The sequence below is a fragment of the Cervus elaphus genome, chromosome 16, assembly GCF_910594005.1.
Source record: "Cervus elaphus chromosome 16, mCerEla1.1, whole genome shotgun sequence".
Lineage (NCBI taxonomy): Eukaryota > Metazoa > Chordata > Mammalia > Artiodactyla > Cervidae > Cervus > Cervus elaphus.
This window is the reverse complement of record NC_057830.1, coordinates 32,617,518-32,637,848: the sequence shown is the minus strand read 5'-3', so window position 1 is coordinate 32,637,848 and position 20,331 is coordinate 32,617,518. Positions and strand designations below refer to the sequence as shown.

At 43.9% G+C, this 20,331-nt stretch overlaps 1 protein-coding gene across 5 annotated transcripts in view; it reads left to right on the top strand.

Annotated features, from left to right (window-relative positions):
• NTRK2 (neurotrophic receptor tyrosine kinase 2) overlaps positions 1-20,331 on the top strand; it is a 388,291-nt gene that overhangs the window by 305,404 nt on the left and 62,556 nt on the right. For all 5 annotated transcript variants that reach the window (XM_043927526.1, XM_043927530.1, XM_043927527.1 and 2 more), the window contains 2 exons: positions 2,822-2,994; positions 10,096-10,330. In XM_043927526.1, the coding sequence (XP_043783461.1) occupies positions 2,822-2,994; positions 10,096-10,330 (408 nt within the window). The remainder of the gene's footprint in view (positions 1-2,821; positions 2,995-10,095; positions 10,331-20,331) is intronic.

The following is a 20,331-nucleotide window of genomic DNA, read 5'->3' as shown; positions in this document are numbered from 1 at the left end:
TTGTCTGGATTTTAGAGGCTCCCCGTATTCCTTGGCTCATGGCCTCTTCCTCCTTCTTCCAAGCCAGCAGCAGAGCATCTTCTCTCCTCTCGGATCTCTGCTTCTATCCTAATAGCTTCTCTGTCTTGCTCCTCTTTGTTGTTGCTCAGTCACTAAGTCATGTCTGACTCTTTGCGACCCAATGGACTGCAGCACACCAGGCTTCCCTGTCCTTCACCATCTCCTAGAGTTTGTTCAGACTCATGTCCCTTGATTCAGTGATGCCATCCAGCCATCTCATCCTCTGTCGTCCCCTTATCCTCCTGCCTTCAATCTTCCCCAGAATCAGGGTCTTTTCCAGTGAGTTGCTCTTCACATCAGGTGACCAAATACTGGAGCTTCAGCTTTAGCATCAGTCCTTCCAATGAATATTCAGTGTTGACTTCCTTTAGGATTGTTGGATCTCCTTGCAGTCCAAGGAACTCTGAGGAGTCTCCTCCAGCACCACAGTTCAAAAGCATCAATTCTTCAGCACTCAGCCTTCTTTACGGTCCAACACTCACATCTACACATGATTATTGGGAAGACCTCCTGCCTGTCTCTTATAAGGATCCTTGTTTGTGATGACATTGAAGCCATTCAGATAACCTAGGGTCATCTCCTCACATCAAGATCCTTAACCTAATCATATTTGTAAAGTCCCCTTTGCCATGTAAGGTAACATATTCAGGGACTAAAATGTGGATACCTTTGGGGCAGGGTATTATTCAACCTCCAACACCGGTGACCCCGGCCAAGTCAGCATACCAGGCAGAGAGATGAACATGGCCAGGGCAGGAGGAATGTGGCCAGTGTCATTTGCGCAGCTCCAGACATTTCATAAGGTGGAAGCATAAGTTGCAAGACAGGCATGTCAAGAGATTAAGCTGGATAAAGATGCAGGGGAGCCAGTTCATTCAGGCACTGTGTCTGGAGGTTGAATTATAATTGTGACTATCACCCTATTTGCTCATGAGTGTCTGAGGCCACTATTTAGGTCAACATCTTCTTGATGCCGCTGCAACTCTGGTCAGGGACTGGCATGGAACAGGAACTCAGCATGTGTGTGGCATCAGCAAATGCTCATTGTGCCGTCATGACACTGTGGTGGGAGGCAGAATGGAGTGAGCAGAAAACTAGAGGCACCAGGGCCCGTCTGGCATGCTCTTGAACATGGTTTTTGTGGCAACGGGACTGGCCTTCATGAGCTCGCTGGCACAGACATTTCCTGAGCCAGCGGTGTGTGGGGCACAAGCTAGGGAAGTCTTTTTGGAGAGCTTACGTAATAAAGACTGGAGATGTCTTCATCATTGAAGCTGGAAGGTGGGTACCTGAGGGTTTATTATGTTCTTCTCTCTACCAAAGATCTTCATAATATAAAGTTTTACAAAGTTTATATGAGTAGGGGTGAGGTGCACAGGGCAGCCTAGAAGGTACAAGCAAAAGTGAAAGTGAAAGTTGCTCAGTCGTGTCCGACTCTTTGTGACCCCATGGAGTGTCTAGTCCCTGGAATACTCCAGGCCAGAATACTGGAGTGAGTAGCCTTTCTGTTCTCCAGGGGATCTTCCCAACCCAGGGATTGAACCCAGGTCTCCTGCATTGCAGGCAGATTCTGTACCAGCTGAGCCACAAGGGAAGCCCAAGAATACTGGAGTAGGTAACCTATCCATTCTCCAGGGGATCTTCCTGACCCAGGTATCGAACCAGGGTCTCCTGCATTGCAGGAGGATTTTTTACCAACTGAGCTATCAGGGAAGCCAGCTGGCCCCCAAATGGGAGAGATGATGGTTGGGACCATTAAAAATGATGATGATAAAAATCTTAGCAGCCGCACCTCACACTGCTCAGAGTGGCCATCATCAGAAAGTCTACAAATAGTGAATGCTGGTGAGCACGTGGCAAAAAGGGAGCCCTCCTACATTGTTGGTCAGAATGTAAGTTGGTACAGCCATTATAGAGGACAGTGTGGAAGTTCCTTAAAAAACTAAAAACAGAGTTGCCGTATGATCCAGCAATCCCACTCATGACACATATCCAGAAAAGATGAAAACTTTAATTAAAAAAGATACGTGCAGCTTAATGTTTATACCTGCACTTTTCATAATAGCCAAGACGTAACAGTCAAGAAAACAGCCTAAATGCCTATCAACAGATGAATAAATAAAGAAAATGTGGTGCATATATACAATGGAATATTAATCAGCCATCAAAAAGAACAAAATAATGCCATTTGCAGCAAAATGGATGGACCTAAAGATTATCATACCATCAGACAGAGAAAGGCAAATATTTGTGGAATCTAAAAAATGACACAAAGGAACTTATTTACAAAACAGAAATAGACTCACAGGCATAGAAAACAAACTTATGTTTACCAAAGAGGAAAGAAGGAGGGATGGATAAACTGGGAATCTGGGTTTAAGAGATATACACTACTATTTAATATATATAAAATAAACAAGGACTGACTGTATAGCACAAGGAAATATATTCAACATCTTGTAAAAAGAAAAGTTCATGTCAGTCGCTTAATGGAGAACACCTATGGACCTGCTTCATAAACTGTAAAAACTTTGCGTATGCAGAAGGAGCTTTTCCTCAGTTCTTCATATAAACATTTTTTTCCTCGGGAATTAGGCCATTTGTTTTCAGTTTTTTGATACCTGAGTGTGTGATACATGAGATGAATGTCCTTCCCATCCAGGAACCTTAAGCCCCCTAGAATAGTTCCTTCTTGACAGCTTCCCTCTCATGCCCTCAGTCTAAGCTGTGTTGGTTTCTCTGCTCTGCCCCTGGTCCTCAGACGCTGAAGGATGCCAGCGATAATGCACGCAAGGACTTCCACCGCGAGGCCGAGCTGCTAACCAACCTCCAACACGAGCACATTGTCAAGTTCTATGGCGTCTGCGTGGAGGGCGACCCGCTCATAATGGTCTTCGAGTACATGAAGCATGGGGACCTCAACAAATTCCTCAGGTACGGGAGGCGCCGGGAGCCAGGTGGGAGGTAGGCTTCATACGATCTGGGGGTGAGGACAAGAAGTTCCCAGGAATGACCAAGGGGCCCTGGGACCTTTCTCTGGAACCACCTATCCCAGTGACAACACCAATGCCTGCCACAGAAAAAGAACCCAAGTCCACTGCATTGCTTCTTTTCCTGAACCAACAAACTCTACTAATGTGACACTAATGATTCCCACCTGCATTTATTGAGTGTTGCTTTATTAAATGGTACATGACATGTACATCTGAGATGGGCCTTAGGATCTGTAGGAGTTTGCCTGGTGGATAAGAGGAGTGTTGTTCTGATAAAGGAAACACCAATGGCTCAGGCTCCCGGGTGTCACAGGGAAAGGCTTGGGCTGCTGAGAGCGATGAGTCTTGGAGACACCGGACAATGCGAAAAACCAGGGCGAGGGGAGGTTTAGACAAGGAGGTAGGAGGAGTCATGGCTGGAAAGATGGACATTTGGACTTTGTTCTGAGGTCAGAAAGCAGAACCAGGAGGTCAGTAGGTCAGAGGATTGAGTGAAAAGAACACATCAAAAGAGTGAAACATCTAGAAGGAAGGACAGGTCTAGGGAAGACTCAGGATTAGGACTCAGGTCAAGTCCCTGAAGTCAGGAAAAGATAGCCAGCTTCACCTGAGGGTTGTGTGGTCAGGGAGAAACTGGAAGGTGGTAAAATGAGGAAAGGGGAAGCATGGTGGATAAAAGGGAGTTGTTGGGTTGCTAAATAGGGTTGTCGCTTGGATTTCCAGCACTGGCCAAACTGGGTCTGGTTTCAGTGGCAGGTTCTCAGGCAGGTCCCTTCCTTGGGGCAATGGGTGCAGGGGCCTGGGAGGGGCTGCAAGATACAGCAAGTGAGAGATACCTCACAAAGTGAAAGGCATCGCAGAGCAGTGTCTCTTGAGGGTACACTAATGATCCAGGCAGGATGCTGAGCTGGAGTTGAATCTCAGCTCTGACATGTATTAGCTGAATGACCTCGGGCAAGTCTCTTAGCTCTTCTGATGACACTACTGAGCCAGCAGGGTACGCATGAGGCTGAATTAGAATGAATAGAAAGCTCGTCGCATAGAAGCCAGTAGGATGTTTTCAACAAGCAGAAGCTTGAATCCTGCTAGTAGTGATTTCTACTCATACACCAACTACCTCAGTGAGGTAAACTGAAAGGTGGCTGGGTTTGATGAGGGAGATAGAGGATGGTTGTGGTCACCCTGCTGGAACCCATAGTGAGTTTTCTTATCCTGCATCTACCAGGGGCAAGAATAAGTGTGTTGATCCCGATACTCCTTGGTGAAGGAAATCAAGTGATGTTTTTATTTACATTAAGCAGACATGCAAATGGAAGCCACACATTTAAGATCTTACACAATGGGGAAAGTAGGAAGTCTCAGTGGTGAGGGCTGGAAGACACAGTTCTCCCTCCTGTTCTGCATCAGCTGCTTGAGGCCCTTGGGTGGGTCCCCAACCCACTTTGCCTCAATCACCTCAACCCTCAGGTGGGTCTGAGTTAGAGCCTCTCAAAGACACATCTGGCTCTAATGTGTTGTTTTCTTTAAAATGTAACTAATCTTTGAAAGATTAGCAGTTGTTAGCTATGATTCCTTGGTAGATAGTTTAACTTAAGAGAAATAAGGAAGATGCTCCCCACCGGCCTCAGTTTCCTTACCTGTAAAAGGGGTATAATAACACCCATCTCATGGACTGGTGTTAGGACTATTGTGATGGCTAATGTTGTATGTTAGAAAAGGCTAATGTATTGTTAGTTGCTCAGTCGTGTCTGACTCCTTGCGACCCCATGGACTGTAGCCTGCCAAGCTCCTCTGTCCATGTGATTCTCCAGGCAAGAGTACTGGAGTGGATAGCCATTTCTTCTCCAGGGGCTCTTCCAGACCCATGGATCAAGCCCAGATTTCCTGCATTCCAGGCAAGTTCTTTACTGTCTGAGCCATCAGGGAAACCCATTGTGATGGCAGGTAATCAACAGATGTTGCACCCATAGCCCTTCTTCTCTGACACATTTTCCTCTTCATTTTGGTTGAGGGATCCATAATCCTGGGAAAGTGACACCTTTTGCGTTACACCAGCACTTAGACTACTCTGTCTTCCTCCAGTTTCTACAGGCCCTGGAGAGAGCTTTCCAATACAGTCAGCACCAGTGGCTTCATGCAGCCACTGGAAAGTTCAGGAAAGGTAGAATTTAAGGAATAAGTCAATTGCTGACAGCAAGTGAAATGGGGAGAGAGTACTAGTGTGTTTAGAAGTGGCATCCCATGGCTTGTACAGTCTGGATCATTGACCATCTCTAGCCTCATGAATACACATACACAGGTGGTGGGAGAGAGGACAGTGGGAGCTTATACACAGTTTGACTCATCTAATGTGAAAGAAAGGAAAGAAGCTGCATTTAATTGATATCTAGCTGCTTATAGGAGAATTAATTTCCTTCTATTCCCATGTTCTAGGCTATGTCCCTATTTTAAAATGCTTTGCTTTCCCCAAACTGTAGAAAAATAAATTCAAATGTACTCACCTGGATTCAAGTAAATGCCTCTCTGATCTCAGACTGTGCACGTGTGTGTGTGTATGTGTGTGTGTGTTGCTTCCTTCAGTCTCAGCTCCATCCCTAGTTCTCCTCTCTGCCTTCCAGAAGGAGCAGGCACCTGATTCTCCCTTGGCAGCTTGTACAAGGTGGGGAGTTGTTGAAAACCTCTTCTGCTCAATTTCAGAACCTCCTGAATTCTGGGAGCAAAAGGTTTTCTATGCCAAGAATCAGGTTCTCAGGTGCAAGGATGTGCTTGCGAACTACAGTCTGTCCTCTCCTTCTGGGAGGAAACCATGTCCTTACGCTGCCATGAATTGTGTCCTCAAGTGTCACTGGAACTTCTCTGTGAAGACAGATGTCTAGAGTTATCCTCCCACCCCTTTTATTCATCCCAAAGCCATTGAGGACCAACAGGAACAGGCCTTATGTTAGGGCCTGACCCTGCTACCTGCTTCCCAAGCCCAGAGGGGCTCTCCCCTCTTGAGGCACTCCTGAAAGAGGTGAAATATGTTGTTATTTCCAAGAGCTGCAGGGTACCCTGTGGAGTGAAGCAGAGAGGTGTTGTCACCTTTGCTTGCACTCCTCTTAAGAACTTATTTAAAAGCCTTGCCTGCCCTCTTTTTACACCAGGACTTTCTACTCAAGATACCCAGGACAGAGCAGGAGAAATGTCTGGTCAATGATGCAGGAGCCTGCCCCACCCCCCAGGGAAGGGGGTATAGGGCAGGGGGCCCTGGAGAGCGCCTGCTTTCCGGTCCTATGGAGCGGACTGCTGCAGGATGGGGGGTTTGCACACACAGAGGTGGCCTTTTGCACTGGCCTCTAACTTTTTCTATTTTCCTAAAGTCTCTGTCACAGAAAGATTCTTAGAGGAGTCTGGACTTCTGGGGCTGAAATAAGGCTGTGTCCCCTCTCCTATCACATGTGCGTGTGTACTCATGAGGTTGTGTGCAGGTGTGCCAAATTGCTTCAGTCATTTCCAACTTTCTGCTATCCTATGGACCATAGCCCACCAGGCTCCTCTGTCCATGGGGTTCTCCAGGCAAGAATACTGGAGTGGGTTGCCATGCCCTCCTCCAGGGGATCTTCCCCACCCAGGGATTGAGCCCATGTCTCTTAGGTCTCCTGTGTTGGCAGGTGGATTATTTACCACCTAGGAAGCCCCATTCATGAGGTTATAGAGGGTCAAAATGATCCAGACTGTACAAGCCATGGGGTACCATTTCTGAACAGAGCAGTACCCTTTCCCCCGCCCACTTTCTCTCAGCAATTGACTTGTTCCTTAAATCCTACAGTTCCTGCAACTTCCAGTGGCTCCGTGAAGCGCCCAGTGCTAATTCTGTGGAAAGCTCTGTCCAGTGCCCGTAGAAACTGGAGGACAGAGCAGTCCAGGTGCTGCCACAATGCAGCAGGTGTAACTCCCAGGGTCATGGATCCATCAAGCAAAATAAAGAGGAAAATGTGTCAGAGAAGAAAGTTTGTGGGGACAACATTTACTCCAGTATTCTTGCCTGGAGAATCCCATGGACAGAGGCGCCTGGAGGGCTATGGCCCATAGGGTAGCAGAGAGTTAGAAATGACTGAAGCAATTCGGCATGCCTGCACACAACCTCATGAGTACACACGCACATGTGATCAGAGAGGGTCAGTCAGTCAGTCAGTCAGTTCAGTCACTCGGTCACGTCCAACTCTTTTCGACCCCATGGGCTGCAGCATGCCAGGCTTCCCTGTCCATCACCAACTCCCAGAGCCTACTCAAATTCATGTCCATCACGTCGGTGAGAGGGTACACAGCCTTATTTCAGCCACAGATTACCTGTTGTCACAGTAGTCCACTCTCCGAACTGAATCTGTGACGATTTCACCCTGGCTTACATTTTCTGGGTATTTCAGGATTTCTCACAATTTGTGTGCATCTCTAGATCCCTTTCCTGGTGTTGCCTATGATGAGTGAAAATACTGTCACTTTCTCCTGCCCCGTTAGTGCTAGGAAGGATTGGGCTTGAGTAACCTTTAGTGAGGGGATGGGGCCAGTTCTGAGAGCCTCGTCACAGGCCAACCACAAAAAGAAATGCACAGGGGATAATGCATATTTTCATATCACCATCCGTTTCTTTTTTTAAGGAAAACTTGGTTTCAAAGCCTTTCCCTCTGGCTTTCAACTGAAAATCCACAAGGCACCGTACAAGCAGTGTCTAAAGCCTCTTCTGTCTGTCAGTGTGATCTTATTAGGAAGGTATAGTCAGTATCCCCAGTTCACAGAATGAGGAAGCAGGCCCAGAGATGTCTGCACCCACTGAGGTCAAAACTAGCATGGTAGAAGGAGATCAAATTCATTTCTGGTAACCTAGAACCTTGGCCACTGCACTGTAAGACTTCTTACTCCAGTGAGAGAGTCTCAGTAGAAAAAAGCCAAGGCTTTTCCTGTATTCTCCTCCGTGTGACCATTGGCAGTCAGGGCTGGAGTTTGAATGGAGGTGAAATAACTGTCAGGATTTGCCTTGTACAAAAACAGGACAGGATATATCCAGATGTTTTCGGATAAGAGGAACCTCAGTGACAGCCCCCGTGGCTCAGTCAGTAAAGAATCCATCTGCAATGGAGGAGATCCAAGTTTGATCCCTGGATCAGGAGGATCCCTTGGAGAAGCAAATGGCTACCTACTCTGGTATTCTTGCCTAGGAAATCTCATGAACAGAGGAGCCTGACAGGCTACGGTCCATTGGGTCACAAGAGTCAGACACAACTTAGCAACTACAGCCAAATCAAATGATAACCCAACATAACAGACCTTTAGATTTTTGACTAATGAGAAAATTACAGATTGGGCATCATTGACTCAATGACATGAGTGTGAGCAAACTTCAGGAGATGGTGAAGGACAGGGAAGCCTTTTGTGCTTGCAATCCATGGGGTCACAAAGAGTCAGACACGACTGAACAGCTGAAGAGCAGCAACAACAAACTGGACTTGCTAAAAGACTTTCCCGGGTCACAGGGCTGGACACAGCCAGAGCTGGGCAATTCCCTACCTCCCTGTCCAGTGCTTATTCTCTGAAAATGCAAGAACAAAATATCTGGTGACAGTGTGTTCTGGGAGCCACTGTGGCTGGAGCCATGGTGGGAGGGGCTGTGGGACTGGCCTGTAGGAGGAGGGGCAAAACGAGTTGGATGTTCTTGGATAATTGGATGTTCTTGGATTATTATGGCTCTGATACAGCTCTGAAACACTGTGGATGGGGTCACCCACTTTAAAATTTGTTTAGAATCTTCTATGTTTACTTGATGGAGAAGGAAATGGCAACCCACTCCAGTACTCTTGCCTGGAAAATCCCATGGATGGAGAAACATTGGTAGGCTACAATCCATGGGGTCACAAAGAGTCAGACTTGACTGAGCGACTTCATGTTTATTTGAAGTGCTTCCAACTGTCCTGAAGGATCTTCTCCCTTGTTTGCCTTCGGGAGGCAGAAGCCCTTAGACTGTCCTGGCAGGTCCAGCAGCAAAAGTAGCCTTTCCCCCTGGCCCTGCAGCGCTCCCTCAGTCCGTCAGGGCAGTGACTCCAGTCTTAGCTCACCAGGCAGGATTCCAAGTTGGGGAATGTGGGGTGGAGGTAAGGGGTTAACAGTGGCATCCTAAGACTGAGACCCTCCCTTGCCTGAAGCACAAGCCACTGTTCAGATGCCTTAAGCTGCAGCACAGCTGGGGAAAAAACTGGATAAGACAGAAGATAAAGAAGATATACAACAGCACCATACTTCACCACTCGCCACACAGTATGGGGAATAAAAGTTGCCCCAGTGAGAGAATAAATGTATTGTGATTCAAAAAGCTGCCCTCTGTGGCGGCCAGTGCAGATGGAGCTGGAGATCAGGGATGGGGATGAGCTGAAGGAGATGGCAGTTTTCACTGGAAATGAATGCCTGGGATGAGGATGCTCAGTTATTCTGCTGAGCTGGGCTTGAGGATGACAAGTGTAGCTTGAAACCATGTCAGGCCATGGGACGGGTGAAGTGGGGGAGATTAGAGCTGCACTCTGGAGGAACCAGCCTGGGTGAGGGCCCTCTGCTGCAGGACGTGGCTGAGAGGGGGAGTGGTGGGGCTCCTGCTGGGGTGCAATGACCCCTGACTCCAGGAGAGTGAAACTCTCCCCCAGTGTTTTATTTTAATTTGCATTTTTTTTGTTGCTGTTGTTCACTTGTTTTTTGCTTCAGCCACCCACTGTTTTCTAGGGTTTTGGAATCTAGCCAGTGCCTGATCCCAGCGTAGTTCCAGAGCCCTAAAAGGTGAACCTGTCTGTATGTTGAGGGAGCACTGCTCAGGCCCACGGGGTCCTGGAAATGTTAGACTTTCTGGGAAATGAAGCCTAGGTATTCTGGACGCTTTGGAGGTAAAACTATGGCTGGATTGTCCTTGCCTCCTATTTCGCTAAGGCAAGCAGTATCCTCCCACACCAGAGGCTGATGAGGGGCACAGGACCCCTCAAGGCAAAGAGCCAAGGTTCCACGAGGCCTTTCGTGTCCTCCCCAGGGCTCATGGACCAGATGCCGTGCTGATGGCCGAGGGCAACCCGCCGACGGAGCTGACGCAATCGCAGATGCTGCACATCGCCCAGCAGATCGCTGCAGGCATGGTCTACCTGGCGTCGCAGCACTTCGTGCACCGGGACCTGGCCACCCGGAACTGCCTGGTGGGCGAGAACCTTCTAGTGAAGATCGGGGACTTTGGCATGTCCCGGGACGTGTACAGCACTGACTACTACAGGGTGAGTGGCTATACCCCTGAGGAGACCCCAGGGCCCTCCTCCCCTGGGGACCTCTTGTATTCATGTGCTAGGGCTGCCACAACAGAATACTGCAGGCTCAGTGGCTTGCACAGCAGATGATTTTCTCACAGCTCTGGAGGCTGGAAGTCCAAGGTCAAGGTGACTGTAGGGTTGGTTTCTTTTAAGGCTTCTCTCCTTGGCTTGCAGTCTGTGCCTTCTTGCTGTGTACATCCTCACATGGTCTTTTCTTTGTGCACGTACATCTTTGGGGTCTCTCTCTGTGTCTAAATTTCTTCTTATAAGAATGCCAGGCAGACTGGTTTAGAGCCCACCCTAATGGCCTCATTTTAGCTTAATCACCTCTTTAAAGGCCCATCTCAGAATACAATAGTATTCTGGGATACTAGGGGCTAAAGCTTCTACATATAAATCTGGGGAGGACATAATTTAGCCCACAACACCATCCTGTCCTTTCCATGGTTCTCTAGATATCATCAAGAGAAAGATTTCAACATGAGAGTTGTGCCAGGGGAAGCCTGAGGACTTTAGGAGGCCATAAAGCTAAAGGATTTAGAGGTTTGGTTTTGATCCTGTGAAATTATGCCTGGAGCCTTTTGTTTGAGGTTTGACTTTAGGTGAACTTGTTCACATAAATGAAGGTACCCTAAGACGTTGGAAATTCCCGCTGAGAACCATCTTGGTTGGTGGCCATCTTCATAAGAGGTTCTGTCCTAGCTAGTCTGTCTGGGGTTCCACCCTTTAACATGCTAATGGCTAGAATTGTATTCAATGATGCAACTCCACTGATTACCTGGAGTTGACCCCCTTGGAATATTAGATTTGTTAACTGAGATCTCAGAACTCGGGTATGAAAGAAAAGGTTCTTTTCTGGAAACTGGGAAGTTCTGATATTGAAAGTGAAGATTTGGGATCGTGTTCTACCATCTCAAACCCCCCATTTTTTTTCTTGTTGTCATGTTTGATTTTTAAGGGCAGAAGGATGTAGAGAAGAAAAGAAATAAGTGTTCTAGAAATACATCACCTAAAAAGATAAAACCCATAACTGAACTACCTTTCGTACTAGATTGGGCCTGGTGAAGAACATGCCTGTCCTTGCCTTTGCTCCTCCCATCATGACTTATCTTTGAGCAAGAACCTCGTCCTTTTGTCTCCTGTACTCCTCCTTGCAGCCTCCCTCACCTCATTGTCTGCCTTTTAGCTGAGCTGACTTTGCTACAATTAGTCTAAGACAATGAACCCATTGCCTAGCTGCAAATTCTTCTGTGGATTGTTTTGTGGGGTTTCTTCCTTTGTCATTTTGATAAGCATTGTGATAAGCATTTTGATAAGCACCTGTTCTAAGTCTAGGGATGACTAGTTTGGTCTAGAAAGCTAAAACTTGGCAGGAGGTTACATGCCAATGGATGTGTGTTCTGTTAGCTCTGCTTCCTTGGCAGGAAGTGGAGAGATGGGGGCATTTCCCTGTCCCAGGAGACAAATGAACACATGGGTTCTTCCATTAAAATAATCTTTACTGATCTTGATGAGCATCCAGGGAAGAAACATGTGGCCCTGGCAATGGCTCTCCCTTTCACAGTAAGTTAATAAAGGTTTCAGAGTGGTCTGGCACAAAATAAGTGCTCAGTAAATATTTTCAACTTTATCATTATCCAAATCAATAAAGCTATGCTTCATTCTCAAAGCTGTGACTGAACGAGGTGGGACTCAGTGTCCTTTTCTACAATCTCTAGAAAAATAATTCTGAAGAAAACGACTGAAAAACTTAACAACATGAAGATAAATTACCCAATTATAAAATAGGTAAAAGATTTAAGTTTCTTTCGGTGCCCCCAAAGAAAATATACAAATGGCCAATAAGTACATAAAATGATGCTCAACATCATCAGTCATTAGGGAAATGTAAATCAAAACCACAATGAGATACCCCTTCACAGCCACTGGGCAAAACAGACAATAAGAAGTGTTAACAGGGATGTGGAGAAATTGGAACCCTCATAAATTGCTGGTGGGAATGTAAAATGGTGTAGTTGCTTTAGAAATAGTTTGGCAGTTCCTCAAAATGTACAACAGAGAGTCATCATATAACTCAGAAATTCTACTCCTTGGTATATACCCAAGAGAATTAAAACCACATGTACACACACACGCACACACACACACACAGAAGTACACAAATGAGATAGCAGCATTATTCATAATAGCTCAAAAGTGGAAACAGTTTAAGTGTCCATCAAATAGTAAACAGATAAACAAAATGTGATCATCCGTATGATAGACTATTATTCATTAATTAAAAGGAATGATGTACTGATTCATGCTACAATATGAACCTTGAAAACATTACTATGGTTAAGTGAAGGAAATCAAGCACTAAAGGTCACATACTACATGATTCCATTTATACGGAATATCCAGAATAGAGAAATCCACAAAATGGGAGGTGAATTAGTTGTTGCCAGAAGCTAGGGGACAATGGAGAATGAGAAGTGACTGGTTCTGGATATGGAATTTCTTTTTGGAGTGATGAAAATGTTCTATAATTGTGTAGTGTGATGGGTGTTTAGTATGTGTGTAAATATAATAAAAATCATTGAACATGTACTTTAAAAGGGTAAATATTATGGTAGAAGAATTATATCTTAATTTAGAAAGCTTTAAAAATACTAGCAAAGCAATGACCATCATTATAGACATGAGAATTTAGCCTTGGTCATTTATTCATTTTAAAACACTGTCATTTGTCATCTACCATATATTCTGATTTTGTTAAAAAGAAAGTCCTCCATTTAGTGACATTTTCTTGAAGTATTTCCTTCTGAATAGATTGGAGGAAATAATGATTCCCAGTTTCTTTATTTGTTAATGTTCTTCACGGAACTATCCCAGTCATTAAGAAATGTGCTTCAGGTGCCACATTGATTTAATCATCCCACCATGGTCCCTACTCAGTTGCAGCTGCAAGGTTTATATGTTCACTTTGTTGTTTGTTGTTCCCATTGAGGATGAGGAGAAAGAACCAGACTTACCTTGACTTCTGTGACAGGTGGGCCGGGTAGGATTTGGTACAAAGTGGATGATGAGCTTAAGAACTGGCTGATTTAGTAGTAGCTTAGAAAAAATGACTTCCCTGGTGGCTTAGATGGTAAAGCATCTGTCTACAATGCAAGAGACCCAGGTTCGATTCTCTGGGTCAGGAAGATCCCCTGGAGAAGGCAATGGCAACCCACTCTAGTACTCTTGCCTGGAAAATCCCATGGACGGAGGAGCCTGGTAGGCTGCAGTCCATGGGGTCGCTCTACAAATTGGACACAACTGGGCGACTTCACTTTAGAAAAAATAAGAAATTATGAATTTCATTTTGCTATCTCTAAAATTTTCAAATGGTGATCTACTTTTTGGTTCCATTAATGTATTTACTGTCATAGAACTCATTTGTAGAATATCTTTGCTTATTCAAATACCAAAAGCCTATCCATGGAGTTCATTCTCTTGAGTTTGTCCAATGAACAAGTAGAAGCTGTTGCTCTGTTTCTGCATGTGAGTCCAGCATGACTTTGTGTGGCTATCTCCCAGGACACTTTTGCTTTCACGTAAGTTACCCATCCGTTGAATCATCCATAAGCTTAGTGTTAAACCTGTCCCCATCATGGTTTCTCTTCATCTTTTCTGCCATGGAAGCTGGGGAATCTGTTCTCCTTACAGCTCATTTGTGGGCACATTTTTGTAGTTATTTTGTTCTTAATTTTTTCAAAAGCCTTCACACTCCAAGGTGGGGAACTGCTATGGCTGATGTGGGCTATCATCATCACCACTGTTAATATCCTTCCTGCACAGTAGTGGAGGAGGACTTTTGTCTTCACCAAGGGTATCTTCCATGGAAAGATGCTGTTTGGGCATGGAGTCAACTGGATTAAGGAGTTACATGTTCTTTATCTTTAAGCAAGAACCAATCCCGCTGGCAGCCTGAGCCTTCTGCTCATGGTGGCTTGTGAGCTGCTGTGCGGGGTGGCCCCAGCTCGTGTGATCCATGGCGGGAGGGGCGGGTGGCAGCTGTTCCTCCATCATGGGGGAGCTGGCAGCACCAGGAAACGGCTGCCTCAAAGCTTCCACCCTGTTGCAGCTGAGCTAATTATATCTTCCTAAAGAAGGAAGAAATCGGAACACTACATTTGCATTGAAACCAGCCTGGTATGGCAGGTCCAAAATTACTCTAGCATTTATGTTCTCTGAATTGTTTTAATTAGCAGCTCTGCAGTACCAGTCTTTCATTTCATTTTTATTCCTTCCCTCCACTGGCGAAGCCTGGCATTTAGGAAGCATCTGAACCAGATTTCTGTCACATTCTGCCTGTCAGAGACCTAGGATCTCAGTCTACTTGATCATTACTATGCCTCAGTGGATCCACTGAATTTTTTTAAATGTGTGCTTTGGTATTTTCCATGATTTGGTTTCAACATGCCTTTAAAATGAATGGTGACCATTGGTGAGTACAGAGCCTCAAAGATATGAAATCCTCACTTTTAAGTCTTATACAACACTTTGAATTTTAGTTTTATGGTGGTAGGGGTAAGCAATCCTATCCTTTAATTCATCTTTCACTTAAGAAAATACAAGGAAACAGAATTAGAAAGCTCGTTAATAGTGGACATTTAAAGAAGCAAGTGAATCTAACTTGGTTAAAGGCCATGGTGAGAATCCTAAAGTGTTAAAATGATATAAACAAGTCTGGAAATCGTCTGCAAGTGCTTAATACAGTTTATCAACAGCATAGAGAAAGGAAGACAAGTTTTGTTAAAATAAGCTGATATTACAAGTAGCAAAAAGAACTGTTTTGAACTTTAGGTACTTTGTCCCTTACTCTGCCTACCCGGGAGGAAAAACGGTGATAAACTAGAAAATAAAGTCCTGAACCATAGAGGAGAGAAGGCTTAGGTAATTTAAAAACTAGACAAGCACATGAAAATAATCAAGGGTTAATTTTCATACCTTGGTCTTAAAAAAAAAAGTGTTTGTTTTTTAAGGAATATTTTCTTGTAATGTGTAATCTATTTCTAAATAGATAGGTAGGTAGATGATAAATAGATAGATGAGTAGATAGGTAGATCTTAACTCATGCCACAGATGTTTTTATTGTGCTGTGTAAAATGCCAGGTCATCCCCACTATGAGGAGCAGCACTGTGTCTACCTGGTGATAACTGCTGATTCCTAAGAGATAACTTCAGTTCCACCACTTCCCTGACTTCCTCTAAGCAGAATAATGGCTGACAAATCTGTGATCCCTCAATACTTCTTAGAAATAAGCATTACAGCACAGAGCATTTTGCATCATGGAAATCTGCTCGTGTCTTCTTGTTGATATGAGAACAGAGAGAGGACAAATCTTATCTATCTTTGTATCTGTGCAAACTGGCAGAGTACGTGGCACAGACTAGGTATGCTGAACAGGACACATATAAAGCAAAGCCTTGATGAGTGTGTCTTTTTAGCTCTATTGATGAAAACTGAAGATACTCAGACTTGCAGACAGGCCTAGTGCTGGATCTAGGAGCACTGCCTTCAGGAAGCAAAGCTAGAGATACAGGGACATCTTTATCTCAGACAATTTATTTTCAATAGAAAGCCCAGAGCTGAAACTTATTTTCATTAACACTATAGTGGACAAATTTCTCTGATATATTTGCCAAGAACCCTTAAAAGAACATTCATTTAAAAAGGCAACACATCTTCTTCCTGAAAAAAGAATGTTCTCTATGTCATTAACTCTCTTTTACAGATACCATTTCCTTATTTTTCTCCTTAATAGATACTCACATGATGACTCTTAACTTTCACACAAACAATTATAGACCTTTCCGGTTAGGTTCTTTTGATTAAAGTGGCCCCAGAAACATAAGAGGTTGTTTATTCTATGAAATCATCTTTAATTTTATGCCTTGAGTGACATAGAAAAAGCACAGTTCAGAGGAACCTGCCTGTTGGACAGGAATCAGAACATTGAGTTCAGGCTGATTCTATGTTAAAGTGGATTTGCATAAATTGTTTTAAGATTCTAAATTAACTCAATTTGTATTCAAGTCTCCCTAAAAACCTTTCACATATGCTTTGGAGTTGTAACAGGGTGTGAGTGTCCGTTTATTCATTCATTCAACACACATTAATGAAGCAGCTGCCATGTGCTAGATACTATACTACATAATAAAGGCAGTCTTTAGACGTGTGATAATGGCTTCCCTGGTGGCTCGGCAGTAAAGAATCTGCCTGCAATGTAGGAGATGTGAGTTTGATCTCTAGGTTGGGAAGATTCCCCCTGGAGGAGGGCATGGCAATCCCCTCCAGTATTCTTGCCTGGAGAAGCCCATGGACAGAGGAGCCTGGTGGGCTACAGTCCGTATGATCACAAAGAGTCAGACATGACCGAAGTGACCGAGCACACACAGCACAGTATGAGGAAGGGGCTTCCCAGCTGGCGCTAGTGATAAAGAATCCACCTGCCAACGCAGGAGACACAAGAGACGTGTGTTCCATCCTGGGGTTGGGAAGATCCCCTGGAGTAGGAAGTGGCAACCCACTTCAGAATTCTTGCCTGGAAAAGTTAGTGGACAGAGGAGCCTTACAGGCTCCAGTCCATGGGATCACAGAGTTGGACACAACTGAGTACCTGAACACAATGTGATGGATGCTGAAATATCAATAGAAATATGTATAGCGAACCCTAGAAAGAAAGCTACCAGTCTGCTTTGGGAAATCATAGTCAAGTTCACAAAGACAAGACATTTGAACTGGTATTTAAGATATGAACCAGAAATTTCTCTATTGGCAAGAAGGCTGTGGACAATGAGGGGAGGGGGGAATTCTTGGCATAGGAGGTAGCATAGGAAAAGAGATGGTGTGAAAACATCATAATGCATGGCCTGGGAATGAAGCTCCTTTACATACCCTTGAGGCTAAAAAAGTAGGCTATTCACATTATTATCAGACTTCACAGCTGCCTGTTTCAATGCCAAATTCTTTGGACTTGGTCCTTTTGTCAGTGGGAAGCTGCTGAGAGATTTTATGCCAGAAAGTGACATGTCAGATTGCATTCTGGCAGCTTATGAAAATAGACCTGCCCAACAGATCCCCAGAACTCCACTGCTCTATGTATTTGATTGGTCTAGTGCAGTGTTTCTCAAACTAGATTCATTAGCTGATCCATCTCTTTCACCAGTAAAAGAGATCCATGATCACTAAGGTAAGCAATAATTTCCTTGCTACAGAACTCCTTAGAGCCTTTAATCTATTACTGGGACTTGTGGCTTTTGCAGAAGGGCTATAGGAAGTGGCCAAAGTCTGTGCAAAAGAGCTGGCCTTGTCCAGACCCCTGGTTCCATCCATTTACCAACTAGTGGAGTCTGTTAACAGATGATGGGATAAATCCTCTTGTTTTTTAGTCTTCTGAGTCTCTTATTCTTGAAATCAAGAGCCCTTCCTCTTTGTACACAGAAGTACTACATACAGAAATTGGTGTTTTCAGGTGTGCTGGAAAGGATGGTAGGCAATAGCCCATTGACTTGCCTGGGCCAGAAGGGTTCTGATTCTTCAAAGTACTGAGAACTATCTTCAGTAGATACTTTCTCCCATTTTTACCCATCTGGAAGCAGTTAGACTTCAGCTGTCTTATATCTGTCACATTCCATATCTTTGCATCACTGAGACCAGAGCCCCTTAAAAAGGACACTGACAATAAAGACCTAACAATGATACAGAGAAAAGAGCATCCAACTGCGATCCTAAAGACAAAAGTTTGAATATCTGATTTCCCTTTTCTATCAGTTAGTTGGGAATGCACTTAGCATTTAGCTACTAGCAGTAGGCCAAGCAGATAGGGAGTTGCTTTTGTTCACCCTACAAGAAATTTACAGGTGGGCAGTTTTCTAATGGGTTCAGAAGCTTTCCAGCGTCAGAGCAATTTACTGGCACATGACATTTTCTTGGTCTTTTATTCATGGCTCAAGGATGGTTGCCTCAATTCCAAACATGTCAAAACTGCAATTGGAGGAGAAAGGAGGCAGGATGGCTGCAGGGAAAAAATAATTTCTACCTATACACCTTTCTTTCGTCAGGAAGTAACTCTTTCCCAGAACTCTTCTGCAAAGACTCCTTCTTATACCTCACTGACCACACGTGGGCCAAGACCAAGGACTGAACTTACTAGCAGAGATCAATGGCTTTCTGAAGATCTAGATAAACTGTGATTGTACTACAGGTGAAAAGGAAGCCAAAGTGAGTGGCTTTGAGAAGAGCAAAGAAACCATTCCATGCTCACCTTAGGTGCCATCATGGCCTCTGTTTCTTTACTCTCAATGAGCATCTGCCTTTAAAGCTTGCTGAGTACAATAAATTGAAGTGCCACATATTAACTGCTAGAAAACAAAATTGCTGGCATTTTTCAATAGGAGAGTTTTATTCCTCTGTATATAATGCATCTTTTTCCTCAAGCTGCTTTAAAGATTTTCCCTTGAATTCACTGGGTTTCTTGGATTTGTGGGCTTATAATTTTCATCAATTTGAATATTTTTGGCCATTATTTGTTCAAATATTTCTTCTGTGCTCTCACTTACTTGCAGGGGCTCCAATTTCACATTTGTTATGTTACTTAAAGCTTCCTCGTGGTTCACTGAGCTCTTTTTATATTTTCGGATTCTCTTTCCTTTGTGTGTTTCATTTTGGATAATTTCTATTATTTTGCCTTCAACTTCCATAATTTTTTCTTCTGCAGTGTCTGATTTTCATTCATTGGACTATTTTCTTATATCTTCCATTCCTCTAGTTAACTTTTATAATAAATGTTTATTATAAACATTCTATATTTAAATTTATATTTGTATATTAAATTTATATTTAAATGTTTATATTATAAAACTATAGTCTTATAATTATGTTTTATAAGTTTGTAATAAATGTTTCAGTATGTTTGCCTGTAGTTCTATCATGTGTGTAGTCCTGGATCCGTTTTCATTGTTTGATTTTTCTCCTTATCATGGATCATATTTTCCAAGAGCTTTGTGTGCCTTATGATTTTGGATGCCAGACATTGTGAATTTTATGTTGCTGTATGCTGGATATTTTGCCTTACTAAAAATATTTTTGAGCTTTGTTCTGAAATGTGGTTATAATGCCTTGAAACTATTTGATCCCTTTGTGTGTTGCTGGTACGATTTATTAGGCATTTCGAAACCACTGCTTTCTTTATAACTAATAATTCCCCATTGCTGAGGCAAGATCTACTAGGCACTCGACCTAATTCCCCATGAATCATGAGATTTTTCACTCTGCTTCATGGGAACTGGCAGTATCCCTGGTCCTATGTGAGCAGTGGGCACTGATCCTCTTGGGTAGTTCTTTCCCAGCCACTGAGGGTGTCCTCACTTGCATGCAATGATCAATACTCAGCTGAATACTTGGAAGGCACCTTCTGTAGATCCTCAGAGTTTTCTGTGTGCAGCTCTCTCTTCTCTGGTTTTGTGTCTTATCCACTCTAGTCACCTTGATCTCTCCGGGTTCTCAGCTCCTTCTCCTCAACTCAAGGAGCGTGCTGCGCTCCACCAATGAATGAATTAACTTTGGCAACCATGCGATTCACTGTGTTTGTTTCTAACCTCTCAAGAATCATGATCTCTCATTGCCTGTTATCTAGTGTTTTGAAAATAATTGTTTCATGTATATATTTAAGTCAGTTTTTGGTTGTTTCTGATGAGACAGTATATTTTTTCCCTGTCGCTCCACCTTGCCTAAAAGTAGAAGACAGTTGCCATCTCTCAATGTTGATTAATATGTCATTAAAAAATCTATCAGCGAACTACTTGTAAGCCCCAGTAAAGAAAACAAGTTCTCCCACCTCTTTAGATCAGCTACTTCCTGTGAAGGATTTTTTCTTTTTAATTAAGTAACTTACATTTACATAATACTTCTTCTACAATCAAAGTTTTCCTGCCTACAC